Source organism: Microtus pennsylvanicus, chromosome 5, assembly GCF_037038515.1.
Source record: "Microtus pennsylvanicus isolate mMicPen1 chromosome 5, mMicPen1.hap1, whole genome shotgun sequence".
NCBI classification, from domain to species: domain Eukaryota; kingdom Metazoa; phylum Chordata; class Mammalia; order Rodentia; family Cricetidae; genus Microtus; species Microtus pennsylvanicus.
In genome coordinates this window covers 103,414,978-103,439,719 of record NC_134583.1, presented here as the reverse complement: position 1 = coordinate 103,439,719, position 24,742 = coordinate 103,414,978, and the positions used below count along the sequence as shown (strand labels likewise).

General features: G+C 43.8%; 1 protein-coding gene across 29 annotated transcripts in view; it reads right to left on the bottom strand.

The window, feature by feature from the left end:
- Positions 1–24,742, bottom strand: part of Trpm3 (transient receptor potential cation channel subfamily M member 3) — a 787,998-nt gene that overhangs the window by 5,437 nt on the left and 757,819 nt on the right. For all 29 annotated transcript variants that reach the window (XM_075973702.1, XM_075973688.1, XM_075973693.1 and 26 more), the window contains 3 exons: positions 6,671–6,821; positions 6,350–6,549; positions 2,294–2,426 (listed from right to left, as the gene is read on the bottom strand). In XM_075973702.1, coding sequence (XP_075829817.1) covers positions 2,294–2,426; positions 6,350–6,549; positions 6,671–6,821 — 484 coding nt within the window. The remainder of the gene's footprint in view (positions 1–2,293; positions 2,427–6,349; positions 6,550–6,670; positions 6,822–24,742) is intronic.

Below are 24,742 nucleotides of genomic sequence, written 5' to 3'. Positions count from 1 at the left end.
TACGGACTGTGTACAATCTCAGTAGTGAAATGCAGCCATCAGCATCCATACCAATGTGTCTACTCACAGACACACATATGTGCAGACCTCTTTCCCGGCTCTCTCTCTCTCTCTCTCTCTCTCTCTCTCTCTCTCTCTCTCTCTCTCTCTCTCTCTCTGTCAAGAGGCTGTGGATAAGGCAGGTGATACCAGCTGCCTCTGCACTCAGAACAGACATATCCTGGAGGATACTGAGGCACCCAATACAGATGCCGTGGTCTTTTGGTAGGCTCCCAAAGCACCCTGAGACATTTCTTTTGTTCTTACATACCATTCCATTGTTGGAAGATGCTAGTTTTTGGTTTTCTTAAAAATGCAAAGAACCCAACAAGAATGACAGTTAAGCTCTAAAGCCATAGAAGCAGAACGGGCACTGGGCTTGTGGCCCTGTGTTTTCTGATTCTTGAGGCCTGGACCAAGAAGACAGGAGGCTTCTCCTTCGTTCTGCACCCCTGGCACCTTCTCACCTCGCTCACACTCTGAGAGGCCACCCTTGGCAGGTCAGGGGAGGGAGCAGTCCTGCAGGGTGTTCTGACATGGAGTAGGAGACTCTGGTTCCCCGCTGGGTTCCCCAGAAGGAGTTGTTGACATGGTCGCAGTATACTCATGCGTGCTGGCATCCGGCCCTCTTCATTCTAGTTCGTCAGAGAGGCAAAGCCTTCCTGGCATCTTACTATGCCTTTCCCTTCCTGCCTTTCTTGCCTCCTAGGCCTATGTGTTTCTGAATTCAGAAAGCATTTCAAAGGCCCGAAGACATACGCTGAGGAAATGTGTCTCAGCCATGGTAATATTCCCACATGGCACAATTTTCTGGAAGCACGCGGCTGTATGTCCATTCATGAGCAGCTTTCCAAGGCCTCAGAATGAGAGCGCTTTGGAATTTCAGTTCCTCCCCTCTGTTTGCCAGGGAACTACTTTACAGCGTATCATAAATCTCTCTGTTTTGTAGTGGCAGATGTGAATAAAACCTGTGCAGAGCTTTAAATCTTATTAATGTTGGCTTGGTACCTATGGTTACAACCGCTCATTGGCATATGCAATTATATCTATGTATATATTCTGCATTCTTTAAAGAAAGAGCAAGGGACCAAAAAAAATTGCATCTTATGTGATTTCTACACAGTTAATAAAGAATCTTTGATGTGGCACACAAAGTGTCATCTCGTGAAATTAGAACCGAGTCTCTTAAATCTTTGAAGTCCCATTCACACTGACTGCAGTTACCGATCTACTGTGTCGTCTATGCTCTTACCATTTGCTCTGGCTGCCTTTATAGTATAAACAGCTAAAGTGCGGTTACAGCAGTTCTCTGGGACACTCTCGGAGTGTTCTTTTGGAAGCTAGCCCCACAAGCTGCATTATGAATATACCAGACTGGAATGATGGTTTTATTAGCCCAGAGCCACACGAGAGACACAAGACCTAGAACGGTTAGATATCAAAAAATTCTGTCATGTGTGTGTTGTGGCTTACTTTTGCAGGGCAGGGTCTCTCTGTGAACCTGGAGCTTGCATTTTTGAAGTTAAGCAAGCCCCAATGATCCTACTGTCTCTACCCCTGACAGCACCATGGCCACCATAATTATGGGTGTGCATGAGGCCATGCCTGTCTTGTGATATGAGCCCAGGTACTCATATTTGTACAGAATATTTTTCATATAGATCTCTTGGCTTTCAGAGCCCTTTGGTAAGTACTAAGTGAATCTGGGTAGAAAATTATGCATTTACGTCTTTGTTTTTAGATTTACTCTATAAAAGAGAAACAATAAAAGTAGTTCTTGGTAAAATACCAATCATTATTTTCACTGGTGGACAGAACCCATGCTCTTGCCTATCTGGATGACATGGAATACCCACATAAGCCAAGCATGGGGCTATTCTCTTCTGGAGAAGAGTTCTCAATAGTCTATAGAAGGAAGCAGAGACCTGTTGAGGAGCCTCAGGTGGGGTTGGGCCTTCTTTACTTTATGTCTGGGACAAAACTTTCTAGTTTTTGGTCCAAGCCAGACCTGCCCTAGACTCACCAATGCACTCTGCCCAGGCAGAAGCTTTCACTGTCTCCTGGAAAAACCCAGGATATTTCTAAAAGTTTGGTCTGTGGACTGATTGGGCAACAATCTGTTCTTCCAGAAGGTTCATGTTCTCTTGGGCAGTAAAGATAAGATGTCTGTGTTTTGGAGATGTGAGAACACATTTATCTGGTCCATGAACAGCCACAGGACCCATCTCTGCGAGGCAGGGCCCAGGGAACACACCTTTCTGACGTCACCCGTATCCTCTCGTCGTTGGATGAGTTGAAGCGGTCATCCTTCTCTCTGAAATACTCTTCTATGCACTGCTCTTCGAAATCATGGACTTTCTTGAGCTCATCATCAGTTATGAAGAGTTCTGGGGGAGGGGGAGAGAAAGAGCCGTGAGGCAGAGCAGGGACCGCAACAGCATCTGCTCTGTGGCCTAATGACAGATTTAAAGAAATCCAGGCTGGGGAACGTCTACCAGATTCTATTGCGAGTCCCACACAGAATCCAAATCTAATTAGGTCTCTTGAAACACAGGCTCCTTCCTGAGCAGCAGAGTCACTGTGGTCTCTGGAACGCACCTGGGTAAACCTGGGTACCACAGGAGCTTGGTTTAATGAAGGAAGCGACAGGACTGAGAGCATAAGGAGAGCCAGGCAAAGGAAGCAACTGGGAGCATGGATGTTTCTTAAAGGCTCCGAATTTTCTGGGCTGTGGAGTGTGACATGCCAACGTTATTGAATAATAATCTTCACGCAACCCCACATTCTCCTTGTCTTTTTTTCTTGTTACAGAGGCAGGAAAACCAAATACATACATTTCTAGTCACCCTTGATATTATTAGAAACTGCAAGACTTGGTTTTGAGCAAGAAGTCTACTGCAGAGACGTATGGTATGTCAGAAGGGAGTTTGCTCCTGATTTAAAAAAAAAAAGATACATGGCTGCTCTTTCTATGCTTTTTTTTCTAGCTTCCTTTCTTTTTCCTAACCTCAACATAAACATTTGATGACTGGAGGCCATTCTGTGACCTTGAAAACAAATTCACGCAGAAGGAAACACTGAGCTCAAAACTAGAAGGAGTTTGTGTCTTTGTTCTCAGTGAGCCATGCTGAGTTTTGGACCATTCCTTCACTCTCTGTAAGTAAGAAAAGGGAGCTGTCCTTATTTGTGCTATTGTTATTCTGGTTTTCTAATAGAAGGTAACCGTCTACATCAATGCTACAGCAACAAAAGAAGTCTGGAGGAACTGTGAGCCTTAAAATGGTTTCTGGAACAGGGTTAGGGCAAGAGGGTGGCTGTGGATGTTTCCCAAATCAGGAAGTCTTTCTCATCCTGGACCCTGGAGATGTTGCAGGGATTGATGCAAATGTTAGGAGGGCTGAATCCCAGCTCCATGGCCTTGTTGCCCCAGATTGCTCTTACTTGCCTAGATGCTTCGCCTGGAACTTGCCAGGGTCTGTAAAACATGGGTGTAAAAACTGCTGGGACTATAGAAATCACTGGAAGTCAGACTGCATTTCTTCAATATGGTAGGCTCCTAAGGTGAGGCACTGCTGTGCCAGGTAGGGACACTGAAATGTGGTCATAAAACCACACAGAACCATGAGCATCAGGGTCAAAAAGAAGAGAGACTGTGTGTAGACTCCCTCCCTGATCCCAAAGAGTCATAATGCCCTCTGATAAGAATATTTCTGAGATCCAAAGGAGTAGACCCAGAACTTACTTGGCACCTTATAAGTGCCTCATTTGACTTTCTATCCCCACCCCCGTGTGTGTGTGTATGTGTGTGTGTTTTACAGGCACTGCTGCTGTCTCTGTGCCTGGCATTTCTATGCATGCTCTGGACCCAGATTCAGGGTGTCATGCTTGTATAAAAAGCATTTTACTGACTGAATCAAACCCCAGTCTCTATGCTGCTCTTTTTCAAAAAATAAAATATACTTCTTTTTTTAAAAAACAAAACAGAACTATTACCATGTCAGATTTTACCCTATAACTCTAAGTTTACTCTTTCTGAGACTCAATTAGAACTTGGCAGTGCTCTGGGATCGTTTAATGACAGCTACAGACTGATGGGAGAGCTTCGTTCTTCCCTGACGGGTAGGCGCATGCGCGGCCTGCCTCTCTGCTCTTTGCTCTTCTCATCCTGCCGCATTCTCAAGAGCGTCGTCTCTGAGAAGTCTGTCACCTGCTTCTCTCTGCTGCATGTCCAGAGACCTGGTGACACATTCAGTGCTACTCTGGCTGAAAATAAGAAAACTACGTATATGGCTGGAGGTGGTTTTTTACCTGCCTTGAAACTCAGAACTTGGGAGAATGCAGTGAATTTCTACCAGGATGGTGCTAGCCTGATTTATATAGTGAGATAATGAGGGATATGCAGTGAGACCCTGTCTCACAAATGAAGCACAAAACAGATCACATATAGAGTTTGGTGGAGCTTCTCAGTATCTTTGGACCTATGAAATGGGTTCTGAAGAAGAAATAGGTCTCTGAGCTGCCTCAGCTGTGGTTTGAACAAGAAATACCCCTCTCAGACTCATGTGTTTGAATAGTTGGTCCTTAGAGGGGAGTAATGTTTTGCAGTATATAAACTCTGTCTGGGTTATTGGGGATGCATCTTTAAGGTTCATAGCCTCGCCTTGGTGCCTGTTTAGTTTTTCCGGCTTTCTGATCTCCCAAGGTACGAGGAGCTGCACGTCCCTCGAACCCCTGCCACTATGGAGACCCCTCACTGCCAAGCCTTCCTCCCTTACTGAACTCCTTCTCTCGAAACTGTGAAAATAGAAAGCCTCTCCTTGGCTGGGCGGTGGTGGCGCACGCCTTTAATCCCAGCACTCGGGAGGCAGAGGCAGGCAGATCTCTGTGAGTTCGAGGCCAGCCTGGACTACAAAAGCTAGTTCCAGGACAGGAACCAAAAGCTACGGAGAAACCTTGTCTCAAAAATCAAAAAAAAAGTAAGCCTCTCCTTTAAGGTTCTTTTGTTAGGTATTTGGTGCCAATGATGATGAAAATCCCTCACACAGTTCTCTGTCAGGTACAGTATCTCCAATCATCTTGTGCTCACTCACTAAGCAGAATTTCCTTCCACAAGTGTTCATGCTTTATTGAAATTGACTTGGAGCCCTGAGGTGACCCCCAGCACAATATTATTTATTATAATTAATTTATTTTACATCCTGACTATTTTCCCCTCCCTCCTCTTCTCTCCCACCCAGACTCTAGTGCAATATTCTTACAACGTTCCTTGCCTAGCATTTGCCCATGCTGGCATGTTTCGAGCACCCCAGCTTTCTGTTTGCCTAAACTTGTTATTTTGGAAGGGAATGGAAATGGAATTGCCAGGTTTTTCCGACTGTCTGGTTTGAATATCTAGAAAGAAGTTTGGCATTGCTTTGTTAGGGAGCTCACTAAGAGCTCTAGGCTTAGAGAAACAGTTCACTAACGGGCTCTGGTTTTAAACCATGGTGTATTGGTATCCCACTGATGGAGGTAGATTCTTGGACCATCATGCTAGAGGTGCTTGCTTGTGGATTTAATGTAGATGTAGACTTAACCCATTTGGAAAAAGCACAGCAGATTGTTTATAAGTCATTGCATCTCCAGTGGCTCCTGAGAGTTGGTGCCCAGGGGGCATTTAGGAGCCTGCAGGAGCCACTGGTACTTAATATGCAGAGATGGAGATGTTAAGTCTCCTGCAATGTGTCACACATTCTTACACAGTGAGGAACTCTTCCAGCCCAAATGCCATCCAAACTTCCCTTCAGAAACGCCAGGCTAGAGGTGGGTGGTAGGTGCTGGGTGGTGGAGAGGCTATTGGTCTGTCCTTCGAAAGCAAGGTTTGTTGTCTCCACAAAATCATATAGGTACAATGCTGAAGGTGGAGAAAACATTTAAGATCTGGGATAGTGACAGTCCCAGAAATGAATACGGAGGAATAAAACTCAGGCCATACTGTTTAAAAATGCTATCTAATATAACACTTGGTGCAGAGCAATGTGGCTGATTTGCTATGGGATCTTTGGAAAGCAAGAGTGTGTGAAGGTGGCTAACTCTATTGGAGAGTGGTTTTTTTTCTTAGTAAGAAGTGGCTAAGAATTGTGGCTTCTGCTCAGACTATGCTGTCTTCCTTCTGTCATGTATCTCATCGAGTAGGTCTCATTCCCACTTCCCTAAACAGGCAGGAGGCAGGAGAAATCAGGCAGGAGAACCAAGCAGGGCATGGATCCTGCCTGATTGCCTATGGGAACTGCTGGGAACTTCCAGCTGCAGGTGCCAGCTTGCCGCTCACTCAGGCCGTAGTCTCTTTCATCTGGGTCACTCTCGTGTTTCCTCCACCGGCAACACACATGTTGGAATATCATGGTCATGTGGCTGAAGATGATGAGCGGTGGGGGCAGAACGGGCCTCTCGTGGAACGTCATGATGAGTTGGTACCTCTGAAATTTCCATACTTGGTTGGATATCGACTTTACCTCAAAAAATGTATTGCTGAAACAGATCAGAGAGTCAGTCACAAGACAAAAACAAAATCATTACTTTTTGAAATATCAGCTCCCTCCATCCATGCTGCCCATCCATCCACCTGTCTGCCTCAAGAATGGCCACTCACTTGAAGACAGCAATAAGGAGGTTGACCAGAAGGATGTTTGCCACCAGGAGATAGCAGGCCATGATGGCCGGCACAATCCATGCTCCTGTCTTGCAGGGAGGTAGCTGGATTGTCTTGCCATCTTCTCGGGTCTCATTCTGTCCACAGGGGGCTAGAGGAAGCGACATAGTCAAAAAATGAGAAACCAAGGCAATTTGATTTACACGAGAGAGACATTTAAATGAGGGGTTTTAATGGAAGAAAAGATACAGCCACCTCAAACAGCAGAAAGTTTCAAAAAAAGCCAAAATTGGAAAATGAGAGCTTCATGAATATTCAAAGGGCCACCACTCTTGAGGAGAAACGGTTCCACCTGTGTCCCCAATCTGTCACCAGACTGCAAAAGGTGTCTAGAGCCACCTGCCTGGTCCCTCAGTCCCTTGGCCCTCGGCAGTGGTGAGGGAGTATTTGGTGTTCCTAAAATGCCTGGTGAGGGCTTTTGGAGGAGCCAGGGCCAGAGTCCTACCTCCTGGCAAGTTACTTTCAAAATGCGCTGTAGAGGCCTCCAGCGGACAGCTTGGAGTCGAGCATGGCAGGCTATTGATTGGAAATTAACACCAGGGCAACTGCTAATCGCTGTGGGAAACAATCCACCACCCCAGCCAACGATTTGCTGTCTCAGTATGGAAGGAACGGTCCAGGGCAGCACCCCGGGAAGCCCCAAGAGAGCTTGTCACTTGGTGCCTCTGATGGATGAGGAGGATGATAGGGAGTGGGGTGACAGGGAGGGACCACAGAGCCCAGAGCTACTTGCCTTTCAATAGCAAACCAGCTGCATTTTCATTCCAAGTGGCGCATTTCAGGGACAAGGCATACAACCTAACTGCATCAGCTACATGGCAAAGACGCGTTCAGGGAGATGTGGAGGTGGGAACCGGAAGGAAGGCGATGTGTGGGACTGGGTGAGCGGAAGTAAAGTGCTAATGAGGCCAGCTTGGAATTTCCAGGTAAGTGGGGGAGGAGTCTTCAATAATGCTTTACAGCCCTGTAAAGATAGCTTATAGAGTCTGTCTTTGTTACTGTTCTTTTGCTGTGAAGAGATGTAGGGACCAAGGCACATTGTAAAAAAAAAAAAAAAAAAAAAAAAAAAAAAAAAAAAAAAAAAAAAAAAAAAAAAAAACCATTGGGAGAGGGGGGCGACTAGCTTACAGTTTCAGAGGGTTAGTCCGTGACCATCATGGTGGGAATCATGGCAATTAGGCAGACGGCATAGCCTGAGTAGTAGCTAAGAGCTCACACCTGATTCACAGACAGCAGGCAGAGAAAGAGAAAGAATGAGCTTGGGCCTGGAGTGAAAGCTCAAAGCCCACCCCCAGTGACACACCTCCTCCAACAGGGCCATACCCCTTAATCCTTTCTAAACAGTCCACCAGCAGGGACCCTAACATTCACATATATGAGCCTATGGGGGCTGTTCTCATTAAAACTATCACAGAGCCAGAAGTTGCTTATAAGTAATAGGGGGTAGGTGAGCTAGCCCTTGCTGTGCAGCTGTTTGAACAGTGTGACCATGTCTCTGTAAGCAGTGGGTAAGAGCCCCTCAGGAGGCCTCAGCAGCGCCTACAGGCTGCAGCTGAGCATCTGGAAGAGGAGTGGCATGGGAATCTATAGGGCTTGAGGGGTACAGAAAGGGGGCTCATTCTCCAGAACTCCTTCTGCCAGGCATTGCACTCTGCGGGTTCTCAGCCCTAAATATCCAGGGCTCACCTGGCAGCTAGAAACACTACTAACACTCACCCAGAATTGAACCAGAAGCCCCAGGAGTCATAGGTATGGCATTTGCTCTTAGCCTTCCTTGTTACTTGCTTTAGAGGTTGAGTAACTGAGCTTTAGTTAGGCTGGAAAAGTCGCTTGATTTTTTTTTTAATTAAAATACCTTTGCAGCCAGCAAAGGTTTTATTAGCATCAGGCAACCAAGATCCTGATTTTATGGCTAGGATAAGAAGACCAAAGCGCTCCCTTTGGCTCTATTTGCTGGATAATTGGATATGGGGATGGGGTGTTTTCTAGAAGGCAGAATCTTGTTGTTGACATTTGTAGCACTGACCTCCCAAGACAGCCCTGTAGAGGGGTCCTGGAAGGAAATTCACCTCCAGGTGATGTCCAAATTCTGCAGGCGGCTCCCCAGGGCTATCTCCTCTCACTTCTCCCTACGGGCACAGGCTGGACCAAGTTTCCTGCGGTTCCTAGAAATCCAGTCTCCCTATGACTTCCTGATTTTGAGCCACATGGGTTCTGTTGCCTCCACAAGACCTGTTGGACAACTTGGTGCCGCTCCCAATCTCACCCAGGGCTCAGGTCTTCTCTTTAGTGTGCGCTTCGCAGCCCACCTCTACCCTTTGAGCCTGGATCAGGCTAATCATACACTCCAACTCCAAACATGCTCGCTGTTTCTCTCGGAGCTCTCACACTTTTGCCACTGCCCAATGACTTGTTTGTCCCATACGCGAGATTCCCACCGAGGCACTGCTCTTCAAGGTTGCTCAGTCATATACCTGGCATGTTCATATGCACCCCAGGATAGTCAGTGTTTGCTGTCTGAGTGGAGAAATCTCTTGAGCATCCATGCATGAACTGCTGAGGTCCTACTAAGTTGGTTCAGGCAGGCAGTGTAGATGTCAGGACAGTCCGAGGAACGTCATCTACAGCCAGAAGTGCAGCGTGAATGAGTTAAGACGTTCTTCGTGACAGTGATAATGGCAATAAAAGTGAATAGTTAAGGAGCAGCCTTTGTTTGGTAATATCAGAAAAGACATTGTAAGCGTGATAGGCAGCAGTTAGTGCAAAGCATTGCTCCATGAGGGCTATGAATGACTCCCTTGTTCTGGGTATTTGTCACAAGTAGAATGTCCAATAATTCAAATAAATACACAGATGTCCACCACTAATGGGGTTGAACAGGGTACTTCCCAAACCTGACAAGCAGCAGTTATGAGGAAGGATGGTGAGTTATCTTTGACGGTCCTATGATACCAATAGGCCGCTGGGGATGCCCCACATGGACGGCGGTTGAGGGCTATGTGAACTGGCTGCTATCACCCCGTCTCCCCCTTTCTTACTTTTCTCACTTTGCACTTGGTGTAGAAAGATTGGGAGTGGTACCCAGTGATACAGCATCTGACCTGATGCTGAGGCTGAATTGGTGTCTAAGTTTTTAGGAGTCCAAGCAGAGATTCAGCTGCTCTACTCCTTCCCCAAAGGAAACCACTTAAAGGATCTAGTCTGATAAGGCTGAACTTTCATCCAGCTACAATATAGACTATTGCAATCAGGGGGATGGATACAAGTCTGAAGAACTGGTCAAATACTTGGATAGAGCCACCAACCCTGAGAGCAAAGAGAGTGAGTTCTAGAAGCAGCGCCATAGGGCAGGTGTGAGCACAGAGGGGGAACTTGGCTGTGCAGTTCTCGCCAAATTTAAAGAGACTCCCATGCTTTGTCTATGTGGGTCACACTGACACATCACAGGGAAGAAACTGGAAGTGCCAGTTCCCACTAATGAGGCATTCAGAGGTAGAAATGGACAATTGGGCTATGGGATGCACCGATGGGCTAGTCACAGTCTGGCAGGAGTGTGTGGGCAAGGAGAAAAGCTACTCCCATAGGTTGTGGAACAACATCCCAGTGGTTGGAACTGCTCCCTCCCCCATAAACCGTTATTAGTGACTAAGGAGGTTAGTCTATAGCTTATGAAAAGAGTACTTAACTAGCCTAAACAGGACATTGAGTTCAGTTCCCATTGCTGAAATAGGTAGAACCTAGCCTGAAACAAGGGTCAACAGCATCCTTCCAAGAATATAAGCCCTGAGATCAGAATTCTTGTCTCTCTTGTTCACCAAGCTGAAGAACACAGCCTCCTGGGCACTACCTGACACATGTAGGTGCTGGACAGAGATCTGCAGCTAAACATGGTGATGCTGGACACCAGGATGCAGTGTCATGCATTTCTCCAGGTGCAAACTGATGTCTGTGGCCAGGTCAGAGCCTGAGTATCTGTCCTATTTACTCCTAGGTCTCATCAAGAGCTGCCATAATCTGCTAGTATAGAAAACTCCTGTGATAGCAAAAAACTGACAGAAAACAAAATAGGATTTTCCTCCCAAAGTCTCTGTCCGGAACAATAGAAGATCTTACTCTGTATGCTGTTGTCTAATCCTCCATAGCAAACCAGCCTTCCTACCGCATCCAGTACTCATGGTAGACATTGTTAATTAATCCTTACATCCTCCCCTTTCAGCCAAGATGTTACTTTGGAATTCTTTCCTAGATAAAACTCTTGGAAGTATGGCCAATGAACTGTAATTCATACAAGGCACAGGGCCGTACTTAGTCTGCTGTAAAATGGGAATGCAAGGATTGGGATGAAAGGTCTTTTCTGTCTCTTTTAAGGCTCCCCACTCAAGTCTACAAGGTATGGTTGACACTCGACCAACATCCCAGCTACCCAGGAACCCAGAGTGCCAGACTTAGACACCCTTCGTATTCTAGACATTTCTGGTGTGTGACATGGACTTCTTCCCACATATCACAGACCCCCAGAACTTGGCCCTGCGCCTTGCCAATTCAAAGGGGGCAGCTTTAAAAGTGAATGATTCTTCAGAAAATATTCACCTCAGTTCTTCTTTCATCTGAGCCCCTCAGAAGCACAGATGGTAGAGCTGCAGTAAGCGTCTGTGGAAGGGATGGTAGGCATCCACCTCCACCAGAACTTTACATGGCTCTTCCTCCCAGCTCTGTAAGAAACACGCTGATCTTAGCCAGGTGTGGTGGTACACAGCTGCCATTCGAGTACTCAGGAGGTAGAGCAGGAGGATTGGGAGTTCATGGCCAGACTCGGCTACGTAGTGGGACCCTATCTCAAAAACTAGAAAGAAAAACGAAAAAGATAAAGGCACTGGGACTTGTTTCTGCTGCATGTACTGAATTTTTGGGACCCTAGTCTATTTGGATGCAAAGCTTCCTAGGCCTGGATGTAGGGGGGAGGGCTTTGGACTTCCCACAGGGCAGGGTTCCCTGCCCTCTCTTAAGGAGGGAGGGGGAAGGAAGGAGGATGAGTGGGGGGGAGCGGGAGGGCAATGGGAGGAGGGGAGGCGAGGAAATGTAAAGTTTTGAATAGAAAAAAATAAAAAAAAAGGAAAAAAAAGAGAAACATTCACAGTTGTGGGGCAGCATACCTTTTTCACTCAAGGTTGTATAGCTAACACGAGATAACTCCATAGTTATTTTCTTTACCCAAATCATGCTGAGTTCCTGCTGCGTGGCATGACAATTTATTCAGATAATGTAATTATGAATATAGGAGAAATGGGTACAGCCTCCCTTTGATCTCTGACCTGGGTACACTCCATCCACTCTTTCTCCAGTGGCTTTGTCAGTGTGTGAACGCAAGTGATCAACTACTGCTTGCTTCAATCCAAAGGCTTGAGCTTGAGGTATGATCTCTATATAATTTTGACATAATAGACGGTCAGAAAGTTCAAAACCTTTGTCAGTGTCTCAGAAGAATTCGGGAAGAACAATGGAGTCATCCACACGAGGTGGACGAGAGTCTCTTTCCTCAGGGACTCTGAAGAGGGAAAAACACAAGGATGAGGGGAGCCTCTCGACTATAGACAAACGAGGGAATTTTATAGACACTTGGTCTTTTTTATTGTTCTTATATCATTAGCCTGCACTGTTCAGATGAAGAAGAGCTGACTGGGGCTCTTTAAAGGTCAGAGCACGGAGGAGAGCAGGTTCATAAGTAGGAGGAGGCACTGACATTGCCTTTTATTTTTCTCTCCTACAATGAGCAGGGCAAGAGAATGTTCATTATTTCAATATGTGTACCATGTTTTCCCTCAAAATCAGAAATATTTAAAATTAAAGACGGACCGATGTTTGACTAATATTACTCTTAAAGATAAGACAAGAAAGAAGAGCGATTTTTAAAGGACTATCACTTCTTCTTACATCTGGAAAAAAAAATGCCCTTAAGCTTAATCACAAACTAGAGTCAATAGAATAGTTTAGTTGAATATCTGACTTTTTAAATTCCATTTTATTTTTTTTTTTAGAAAATGATTTTCAACCAAAACTCTGTTTTAAGGGCTGGGAATATGACTCAGTGGATAAAGGAGCCCATTGAGGTTCCATCCCTGGGGCACACATGGTGGAAGAGGAGAACTAACATCTGTGAGTGGTGCTCTATCCTCCATACATGCACCATGACATGCACACATGCTTCCTTCAGCAGAGAAATAAATAATGTAATAAAAACTAAAAAAAATAATCCATTTTTAAAAGATAAGAAGACAAGGAGTATTACTTTATTAGAAAATGACCCCCATAGAGAGAGGCACTATTAGGATGTGTGACTTTGTTGGAGTGGGTGTGGCTTTGTTGGAGAAAGTGCGTCACTGTGGGGGTGAACTTTGAGGTCTGTTTTGCTCAAGCTATGTTCAGAGCAGTATACAGGCTGCTACTGCTCCCCTCAGATTAAGATATAGAACTCTCAGCCTTTTCTCCAACACCATGTCTTCCTGCATGCTACTTGTCAATGATGATAATAGACTAAACCTCTGAAACTGTAAGCCAGCCCCAACTAAATATTTTCCTTTATAAGTGTTGCTGTGGTCATGGTGTCTCTTCATAGCAATAGAAATCCTAACTAAGATGATCCGTTTGACTGAAAGACCAGGAATGCTATGGCCATAGTCCTGGCACCTGCTCTGAGGGCTAACTCTTGGAGAACTGCCCTTGGGTCTTCTTTGTAGCATAATAGTCTTTAGGATGAAATAACTGAACTGAAGACACTTCTTTTTGTATTGATACCTCTTTCCAGAATTTTCCTTATTTAGAGGTCTTAGATTGTGATATATCTATCTGGAAGCTAGGGACAGTTTCTATTGCTTGTAGGGGTTGACAGTGTCCCATGTAGTCAAGGACAGGAGTTATAAAGGTATGTGTAAACCAGATCAGACTGAATTCTGTACAAAGGGACCATCAACTAGTTTCTGTCTTATTACTTCTTTTATGGCTGACTTCTTTTCCTAGTCCCTAACTCAACTGCTAGGGATGATGTTGGCTTCTCATGACATGGCACAACAACCATTAGAATTCGCCAGGTTGCCTTGAGTGCTATATCTGTGAATGAAGGGAGTTAGAGTATTGATTTTCCTCAAAGGGTGGCACCTCTGCAGGTCAGGGAGTCCATGATGATTTTAGGGTACGAGAACAGAGCACTAAATAGCACTGAGTTAGGTGGTAAGAAAATGATCTTTTCAAGACTCATTCAACCCTTCCTGACTTCATCAGGAGGATACTGTCAGTTTGAGGATAATGTTTGCTTAACTCATCCTTCACTAACCCCATTTCCAGTAAAGTTGAGACATGCTTAAGCATCTGCCAAGAATTTCATAATAGTGTGGTGTTTTCCTTTTGTTTCTTTTATGGTTATCTTCTATTTACATCAAATCATAGTCATTTTCAACTTATGGCCATGATATAATTTTTTTTAAGTAAATTGAGTTTTAAAAAGTGATTCAGTTGAAAAATTACAAGGAACAGAACAGAGGTTACAAAATAGAGATTAAATGTTGAGAAATACTAAATTAGATGATACCCAAACTTCATCTGCTCCTAACATTGTATTGGTCCATGATTCCAAGAAAAGTCATGAGATCCTTAAGCCTGTATCACCTGGGTACCAGTGATACAGTCTTTTAACTCATTAGGGCCATCCTGGTATGTAGTCACTAGCTATTAGTGTAATTTTAGTTTTGAGCTGTTCATAATTTATTTCAATTTAATGGCTTAGAAAGCAGAATGTCCCAAACCTAGGTATATTGTGGGTATGTGGATAGGTGCTCTGGGGGAAAGAGGGAAGCGAATCTGATTCTTTCCAACATCTCAGTGCTATGTTCTTGCTAGTTTACATACAAATTGTTATTTATTTGCTATTTCTGGAAATAGATTCAACATTCCAACCTTGGTAGTCTATTGTTTTGCTTTAGGAATTCCTATCAGGATAGTTGCATCCTAGTCTTTCTAGGGAAGACTGAAGATATATAGGAGGCTATTTTGTTCAAGCCACCGAGTTAGGGTTAAGATATAGCAGGTTGATTGCCTCAACAGTCCTAATTCCCACCCCCCTTTCCCTATATCCATCTCCTTTGCCAAGTGACTGTGGAGTTCCCAATGCATGTGTGGAATCTGTTTAATTGCCCTTTGACTCTGAATTTGGCCATGTTGGTGAATGAGGTATTTGTCAATACAATCCGTGTAGAACTTCGAGAAAGCCCTGTGTATCTCTGTTTCTACTCTTTTACCTCAACCATCAGCACAGCAGATATGCTAGCCAGTCAGAGGTGAGGCACATGCGCATGGAGCCTCTGCTCTGACATGCTTCTGTTGTCTGAGTTGTTGTTGTTGTGAATCAGCTGATAGTTGTTCCCCTAGCAGCCGGGGCAAGAATAACCATTTAGTCCCTGCACAGGCTTGTGAACTCAGTGAGTGCTGTGAGTTAAAAAAAAAACCATGGAGTTTGGGATGTTTTGCTCTTTTGCACAGTTGAGTCTTAAAGATACTTTTCTATACTCACTGTGGGAAGAAGCAGTCCTTTAAAAAGACAAAGTCCTTTGTTTAGTTTCTTTCCTCTGATGAAAAGTAGTTGAATGCTCTCCTCCTTCCCCAGAACACCTCCAATATACCCACAACATACCTAGGGTTGGGATATCATGCTTTCTAAGTCATTAGGTTAGTGAATTGATTTCCAAATGGCTCAGAGGTACAGTTGTCTTAACAGCTCAAAACTAAAGCTGCAAACAGCAGGTGAGTATAAGCCAGGATGGCCCTGAAGAATTAAAGACGGTATCACTGGTACCCAGATAGGGCAGGCCTAAGAACCGTCCACCTCTAATTCAGGTCATGGCTGATTGGAACACATCCTATCACTGACCAGTGACCAGTGGCTAGTCAGACTTGGTCTTCAGAAGTTAATTTGCAATACAGAGATTTTAGCTAGACAATGGCAGATACTTAATTGAAAAGACAGGTAGAACCAGGCCATATTGGTCTCATAAGAGTGAAGCAAGAGGAAACACAGCCTGCTCCAATACTGAGGGGACCTAAGAGATGAGCCAGTGGCCACAGGACCGGACAGCCAGATGCCACACTCTCTGGGACCTTCGAGTGGGATAAAATGCAGGGGCCCCTCCCCAAATCCCTTGGCTTTTCTAGCCAGCCAGCAGGGAGTTTTCCTGTGACTGGGCTAGCCTCCAACCCATTACACTCCCAAACCTGCCTATTTGCTTGTGAGATCCAAGGAACCCTGAAACACAGCCTGCTCCAATACTGAGAGGATCTAAGAAGAGACCTAAGAGACAGCCACAGCAAGGATTGGACCAAGATGCCAAGACACTGCTGTCCTCATTTGAAGAAAAAGATGGGTAGGCGCCAATGCAAGAATTCTTTCAACATCCCACAAAGCAATATTGATGTGGGAAGGTCATATGTCTATCTGTTGCTTTCATTGGTTAATTAATAAACTGCTTGGCCTGATAGGTCAGAACATAAGTGGGTGGAGTAGACAGAATAGAATGCTGGGAAGAAGGGAAGTGAGGTCAGACACAATGGAGCCAGCTGCCAAGTCAGACATGCTGAATCCTTCCCAGTAAGCCACCACTTCATGGTGCTGCACAGATTATTAGAAATGGGTTAGTCAAGATGTGAGAGTTAGCCAAGAAGAGGCTAGATATAATGGACCAGGCAGTGTTTAAAAGAATACAATTTGTGTGTTGTTATTTCTGGGGCTAAGCTAGCCATGTAGGAGCCGGGAGGGACAAAAAGCAGGCCTGCTCGCCTCATTACTACACAACATGGTAACATCAGGACATACAACAGGAAGACTTGATCATCTTAACCCAGAAGAAGTAGAAGAAAACGACTTTAAACACAATTTTATGAAAATGATACCTTTAAATGAGACCTTTAAAGAGGAAGTGAAAAACTCCCTTAAAGAAATTGAAGACAAACAAAAATTGGAAGAAATTAATAAATCTCTCAAAGAAACCCAAGAAACCCCCCTACCCCCAAAAAACAAATAATCAAACAGGTGAAGGAAATAGCTCAAGACTTGAAGACTGAAATAGAGGTAATAAAGAAAGAACAAACCAAGGAAATTCTCTATAAGGAAAATCTGGGTAAACAAACAGGAACTACAGAGACAAGTATAACCGACAGAATACAAGAGATTAGAAGAAAGAATCTCAGGCACTGAAGATACTATAGAGGAAATAGACTCATTGGTCAAAGAAAACATTAAATCCCACAAATTCTTAACCCAAAAAATTCAGGAAATCTGGGACACCATGAAAAGACCAAACCTAAGAATAATAGGGGTAGAAGAAAAAGAACTCCAGTTCAAAGGCACAGAAAATATATTCAACAAATTATAGAAGAAAACTTTCCCAACCTAAAGAAGGATATCCCTATGAAGGTATAAGAAACTTACAGAATACCAAATAGACTAGATAAAAAAAATCCCCTTGCCATATAATAATCAAAACACAAAACATACAGAATAAAGAAAGAATATTAAGAGCTGCAAAGAAAAACGGTCAAGTAACATATAAAGGTAAACCTATCAGAATTACACCCGACTTCCTAATGGAAACCATGAAAGCCAGAAGGTCCTGGGCAGATGTGCTGCAGACACTAAGAGACCATGGATGTAAGCCCAGACTATTATACCCAGCAAAGCTTTCATTCATCATCAATGGAGAAAACAAGATATTCCATGAGAAAAACAGATTTAAACAACATGTATCCACAAACCCAGCCTTGCAGAAAGTACTAGAAGAAAAACCTCCACCCAGGGAAGCTAACTAAACCCACAATAATACAGACATCTGATAACCCCCCCCCCACCAGCATAACAAAAAGAAGGGAAACACACAAACACTACTACTGAAAAATAACCAGAGCTAACAACCACTAGTCATTAATATCACTTAATATCAATGGACTCAATTCACCTATAAAAAGACACAGGCTAAGAGAATGGATACGAAAACAGGATCCAGCCTTCTGCTGTTTACAAGAAATATACCTCAACCTCAAAGACAGACGCTACCTCAGAGTAAAGGGTTGGGAAAAGGTTTTCCAATCAAATGGACCGAAGAAACTACTGTGTGTAGCTATCCTAATATCTAACAAAATTGATTTCAAACTAAAATAAATTAGAAGAGATGGAGCAGGACATTTTATATTCATAACAGGAACAATTCATCAAGATAAACTCTCAATCCTGAATATCTATGCCCCATATACAAGAGCACCCACATATGTAAAAGAAACACTACTAAAACTTAAATCACACATTGAACCCTACACACTGGTAGAGGAGATTTCAACACTCCTCTCTCACAAATGGACAGGTCAACCAGACAGAAGCTTAACAGAGAAATAAGAGAACTAACAGATGTCATGAATCAAATGGACTTAATGGACATCTATAGACCATTCCATCCAAACACAGAAGAATATACCTTCTTCTCAGCACCTCATGGAACCTTCTCTAAAATTGATCACATACTTGGTAACAAAGCAAACACCCACAGATACAAAAAAAAAATGGAGTAACCCCCTGTGTCTTATTGGATCATCATGGAGTAAGGTTAGAATTTAACAATACTACTCCCAGAAAGCCTACAAAGTCATGGAAACTGAACAGTCAACTACTGAACCAACCCTGGGCCAAGGAAGAAATAAAGAAAGAAATTAAAGTCTTTCTTGAATTTAATGAAAATGAAGGCACAACATATTCAAATCTATGGGACACTATGAAATCAGTGTTAAGAGGGAAGTTCATAGCACTAAGTGCCCACATTAAAAAACGGAGAAAGCTCACATAAGCGACTTAACAGCACACCTGAAAGCTCTAGAAAAAAAGAAGCAGACTCACCCAGGAGGAGTAGAAGACAGGAAATAATCAAATTGAGGGCTGAAATCAACAACAGAAAACAATCCAAAGAATCAATGTAACAAGGAGCTGGTTCTTTGAGAAAATCAACAAGATTGACAAACCCTTATCCAAACTAATCAAAAGGCAGAGAGAGAACATCCAAATTAACAAAATCAGAAATGAAAAAGGGGACACAACAATGGACACTGGGGAAATTCAGAGAATCATTAGGTCCTACTTCAAAACCTGTACTCCACAAAATTGGAAAATGTAAAAGAAATGGACATTTTTTTTTAGATAGATACCATATACCAAAATTAAATCAAGACCAGGTAAGCAATTTAATTTTTTTTTTCAAGACAGGGTTTCTCTGTGGTTTTGGAGCCTGTCCTGAAACTAGCTCTTGTAGACCAGGCTGGTCTCGAACTCACAGAGATCCGCCTGCCTCTGCCTCCCGAGTGCTGGGATTAAAGGCGTGTGCCACCCCCGCCCGGCTTAAATAGATCTTTAATGAGATAGAAGTTGTCATCAAAAACCTCCCAACCAAAACAAGCCCAGGGCCGGATGGCTTTAGTACAAAATTCTACCAGAACTTTTGAGAAGAGATAATACCTATACTCCTCAAAGTGTTCCACATAATAGAAACAAAAGGGTCATTGCCAAACTCTTTTTATGAGGCTACAATTACCCTGATACCAAAACTGTACAAAGACTCAACCAAGAAAGAGAATTACAGACCAATATCACTCATGAACATGGATGTAAAAATTATCAATAAAATACTGGCAAACCAAATCCAAGAACACATTAAAAAAATCATCCATCATGATCAAGTAGGCTTCATCCTAGAGATGTAGGACTGGTTCAAAATATGAAAATCTATCAATGTAATCCACCATATAAATAAACTGAAAAAAAACATATGATCATTTCATTAGATGTTGAAAAAGCATTTGACAAAATTCAACACCCCTTAATGATAAAGGTCTTAGAAAGATTAGGGATATAAGGATCATATTTAAATATAATAAAAGCAATATACAGCAAGCCAACAGCTAACATCAAATTAAATGGAGAGAAACTCAAAGCAATTCCACTAAAATCAGGAACAAACAAGACAAGGCAGTCCACTCTCTCCTTATATCTTCAACATAGTTCTTGAAGTTTTGGCAATAGCAATACGACAACAAAGGAGATAAAAGGGATTCGAATTGGAAAGGAAGAAGTCAAAGTTTCGTTATTTGCAGATGATATGGTAGTATATATAAGTGATCCCAAAAACTCTACCAGAGAGCTCCTGCAGGATACAAGATCAACTCAGAAAAATCAGTAGCCCTACTATACACAAATGAAAAGGAAGCTTAGAGGAAATCAGAGAAACATCACCTTTCACAATAGCTGCAAATGACATAAAATATCTTGGGATAACACTAACCAAGAAAGTGAAAGACCTATTTGACATGAACTTTAAGTCTTTGAAGAAAGAAATTGAAGAAGATACCAGAAAATGGAAAGATCTTCCATGCTCTTGGATAAGAAGAATCAACATAGTAAAAATGGCAATCCTACCAAAAGCAATCTATAGATTCAATGCAATCTCTATCAAAACCCCAACACAATTACTTACAGACCTTGAAAGAACAATAATAAACTTCATATGGAAAAACAAAAACCCAGAATATCCAAAACAATCCTGTATAATAAAGGAACTTCCAAAGAGCAATCAGGGTTCCCTGCCCTGTGGGAAGTTCAAGGACCACCCACCTCCATCCAGGTCTAGTAAGGTGAGCATCCAAACTGCCTAGGCTCCCACAAAGCCAGTATGTGCAGTAGGATCAAAAACCCATTGCCATTGTTCTTGAGTTCTCAGTATGTCTGCTATGTTCAGCGAGTCCGGTTTTATCCCAGGCTTTTTCAGACCCAGGCCAGCTGGCCTTGGTGAGTTCCTGCTCTTTGGGCTGACGAGGGAGGAGGACTTGATTGGGGGAGGGGGAGGGAAATGGGAGGCGGTGGCGGGGAAGAGACAGAAATCTTTAATAAATAAACAAAAAAAAATAAAGGAACTTCCAGAGGCATCACTATCCCTGACATCTAGCTCTATAACAGAGCTACAGTAATGAAAACACCTTGGTATTGGCATAAAAACAGAGATGTTGACCAATGGAATCAAATTAAAGCCTGGCTTGAGAGAAATTCCCAGGAATCCACAAGGATGGCCCCAGCTAAGACCCTAGGCAGTAGAGGAGAGGGTGCCTGAACTGGCATTACCCTGTATTCAGATTGATGAATATTTTAAATATCACCATAGAACCTTCGTCAAGCAACAGATGGAAACAGAGGCAGAGTCCCACATCAGAGCACTGGACCGAGCTCCCAACGTCCACTTGAAGAGTAGAAGAAATGAAAATATGAGCAAAGAGGTCAAGACCATGAAGGGTTCATCCACTGAAGCAGTTTACCTGAGCTAATGGGAGCTCACCAACTCCAGCAGGACTGGGAAGGAACAAGCACAGGACCAAGCTAGTCCCTCTGAATGTGGTTGACAGTTGTATGGCTGGGGCAGACTGAGGGGACACTGGCAGTTGAACTGGGATTTGTCTCTGCTGCATGTACTAGCTTTTTGGGATCCTATTCTCTTTAGATGTATACCTTGCTCAACCTAGATGTAGTAGAGAGGGCCTTGGACCTTCCACAGGGCAAGGTACCTTGCCCTCTCTTAGGATTGGAGGGGATAGGGTAGGAGGATGTGTGGAAAGAATGGGCCGACGGGAGGGAGTAGAAATTTGGATTTTAAAAAATCTAATAAAAAAAAGAGTGAAGCAAGATATCTGAAGGGAGAAGAGAGGGAGGGGAGGGATGAGAGAGAGAGAGAGAGAGAGAGAGAGAGAGAGAGAGAGAGAGAGAGAGAGCGAGCCAGGGAGTATGAGACGTGACATGGAAAGAGACTGGAGAGTAGAGAGAGACGCAGATGCCGGAGGTCACCTCTTCAGTTGCTGGCTCCCCCAAACCACTTCCAGTTTCATTATCAACCCACTTCATGCTGCATTTCCTGTCCCCAAATTCCTCTGTGATGTCCTCTACTGGGCTCACAGTCCATCTTCCTGTAACTTAGTTTGACTGGCTTTGTTTTCCTGCAACCAATGTTTTTCTTTGTGTCATTAGTGTCTTAGCGAGAAATAGCTTCCAACTAGTAGTTCGTCAGAGCAGGAACATTTTCAGAATGTTTCCTCTGGATAGTGGGGATAGCAACGAGATGGGAGACGGGGTCTTCAGAGGTCGGAAAGATGTAAGTAAATACTGCGGAAATCACAGTTCTTCTGAGAGCTCACCTTGGTATCTCTTTCTTTTTTTTCTCTCTCTCTTTCACATACATACACACACACATACATACATACACACATACTCACACATACACACACATACATACGCACACATACACATATACACACATAAACACATACACACAATACACACATACATATATGCATACACACATACACACATACATACATACATACATGAACATAAATACACATATACACACATACACACACACACCATTTTGATATGAACCTAAACAAAATGGGATCAGATGAGCGGCTTCTCCTTCAAACCAAACAACAATAAAAACACAGAGACCAAGCATAATGGTTAATGTTGATTGTAAACTTGACTGGACTGAGAAATAGCTACAAAGTTAGCGATGCCCACATTTGGGGATCTCGCGAGAGTGCTCTTAGAACATGGAAATTCTGACTTAATGAATCTTTGAAACCCTGATGGTTCATGATACAATGACAGTAAGGGTGTGGGCAAAAGGTCAGAGGTGGGGACTCGGGAGGGTCACTGGGGGTCCATCCGTCGGGGCTCTATCCTGCTCTGGCCCCTTGCAGTATTTATCCTCTGGTTCCCACCCTTCATGAGGTGAAGCAACTTCTTTACCATATATCCCTGCAGCCACGATGCTCTGTCCAAGAGTGTGAAGGTGTTTCTGTCAGGAATTTATATATTTTTTTTCCACAGTCACACAAGAGTAACAAGAATAAGTATAAAAACTGTGGTTTGCTTCTCTGGACTTATGTGTTGCTGTTACCTCTATGGAAACGTTTTGAATTTCTGATCATCCTTCCTCCACTTCCCCAGCACTAGGGTTACAAGTGTGTGTTACAACACACATTTATATTCTACTGTAATTTTTTAAAATTTGAGACATGGATTTCCTATGTAACCCTGGCTATCCTGATCCATGCCATGTAGACTAGGGTAACCCCAAACTCTCAAGTTATTACTTGACTTCAGAGCTCTGGGGGCAGGAGATGGATCTCTGCTATTACAGGTGCAAGAAAGCAGATTCATTCTCCTTGCCTTGGCCATGAGATTCCCCTGGAAGGCTGCACCATCTCAGCTTGCATACACATAGGGGAACATGTGTGTTGCTATTTTGTTAAAAACCAGGATTGCATGCTTTTTCAGAAACCCATACATCTCCAGTGAGTCTGTTCATCATGATATCTGAAGAGGGATGACCTGGAACCACCTTCAAGAGGGACTGTCCTATAATAGAGACAGTAGTAACAGAGCTAGTAATAGAACACCAGGGCCGCTTGTGCCGGGAGGGATCAATGCAGCAAGCCAGATGGCACATCTTTGCCTGGATGCGCCTTAGGGGATAGAAGGCTGTAACAGCACCACAGAAATGATCCATGGCTCCCATTGACTCTCATCAGACTGTGCTTGAGGGGTATTACATTCATGGAAGCAATCTATATGGCCCCTAACATTTATTCAGTTCATGTACATAGGCAAACTCGAGTTCCTGCTGACATTATTTACACATTCCCTGGTAAGAGACCAAGCAGGAGAGCCATTCATCCTCCCAACTCCTACTCCTGGTTCTCATCCTCTGGCATACTTCCCTCTCCATGTCCCTTTCTGTACTCCAGATGCCACGCTCAGTCTCCTGCCTCCTCACTCCTGTCTCTTCTTACGACTAGAGCTGTTCACCCTCCAGCTGATGGCTGTAGAGAGTCCACATCGTATGCAGTCCACGTTCTGCACTGCACCTAAACAGCTGTTGGCAGGCTCAGATGCCAGCGCCCAGCACTTGCTGTGGTGTTGGGAACAGACATTCAAATGTGGGCTGAATATCAACACCGCTATTGTTGAATATATCAATACCACTATAATAAAACAGGAGATGGAAAACCTTTATACACTGGACTAACACTGACATATGTCATTAAATAAGCATTTTAATTTTCATGGGTTTATTTGTTAAAATAAATATCCATTAAGTGGCGTTGTGGGGAAAAAAGGGAAGTGGAGGGAGGGCCTTTTTCTGTCTATCCCTGCTTATCTATTCGCAACGATCATGCCATCTTATATTCTCTGTTTTGATAGCTATCTGCCACTGGTCTATCTCTTTACATCATTTCTTGAAGTTACTACACACGAGGTGCTACCTTGGGCAGGTTCAGGTGGAGCCTTCAATCTGCCATTGTCAGCTTTGTATGCTTGGGCCCACTCATGAGTGGGAGCTTCAGTATCTCCATCTTTAAGGCTGAGATAATGATGTTGATACATGCCCAGCTTCCGTGGCCATTCATCTAACAAGTACTCACAGAGTACCTGTTGGAGATGGGCTGGTGATACCCCAGTGAATGAAGCGCTGAGACCTCTGTTGTTTGATCATCTGCACTGGGAGGCAATGGGTGTGTGCTGAGGGGCAGAGGTCACGGGGAGCCCATGAAAAAGAAACAAGAGCGTAATGAATGAGCAAACTCAGTCATGTGTAGGGAGGTGATTGGCCCTGGAGCAGGCAGGCTCCAGAGTATGTCCAGGTGGCCAAGAGACCACCCTGGGAGAGCATGATGGGAACAGACTGGTCTCGGATGGGACTGTTGGCTGAGAGGTGCTGAGGAAAGGCTGGTTCACGCAGCAGGCATTGCTGAGCAAAGGCTCTGAGGTGAAGCCTGCCTGCTGTGTGCTATGAGCTCAGGAAGGTCCCTGTGCCCGAGGTCACACTGGGAGAGCAGCTGGAGAAGAAGGAAGGGTTGAGGGCAGAGAGCATCACGCGGGGCCTCTGGAGA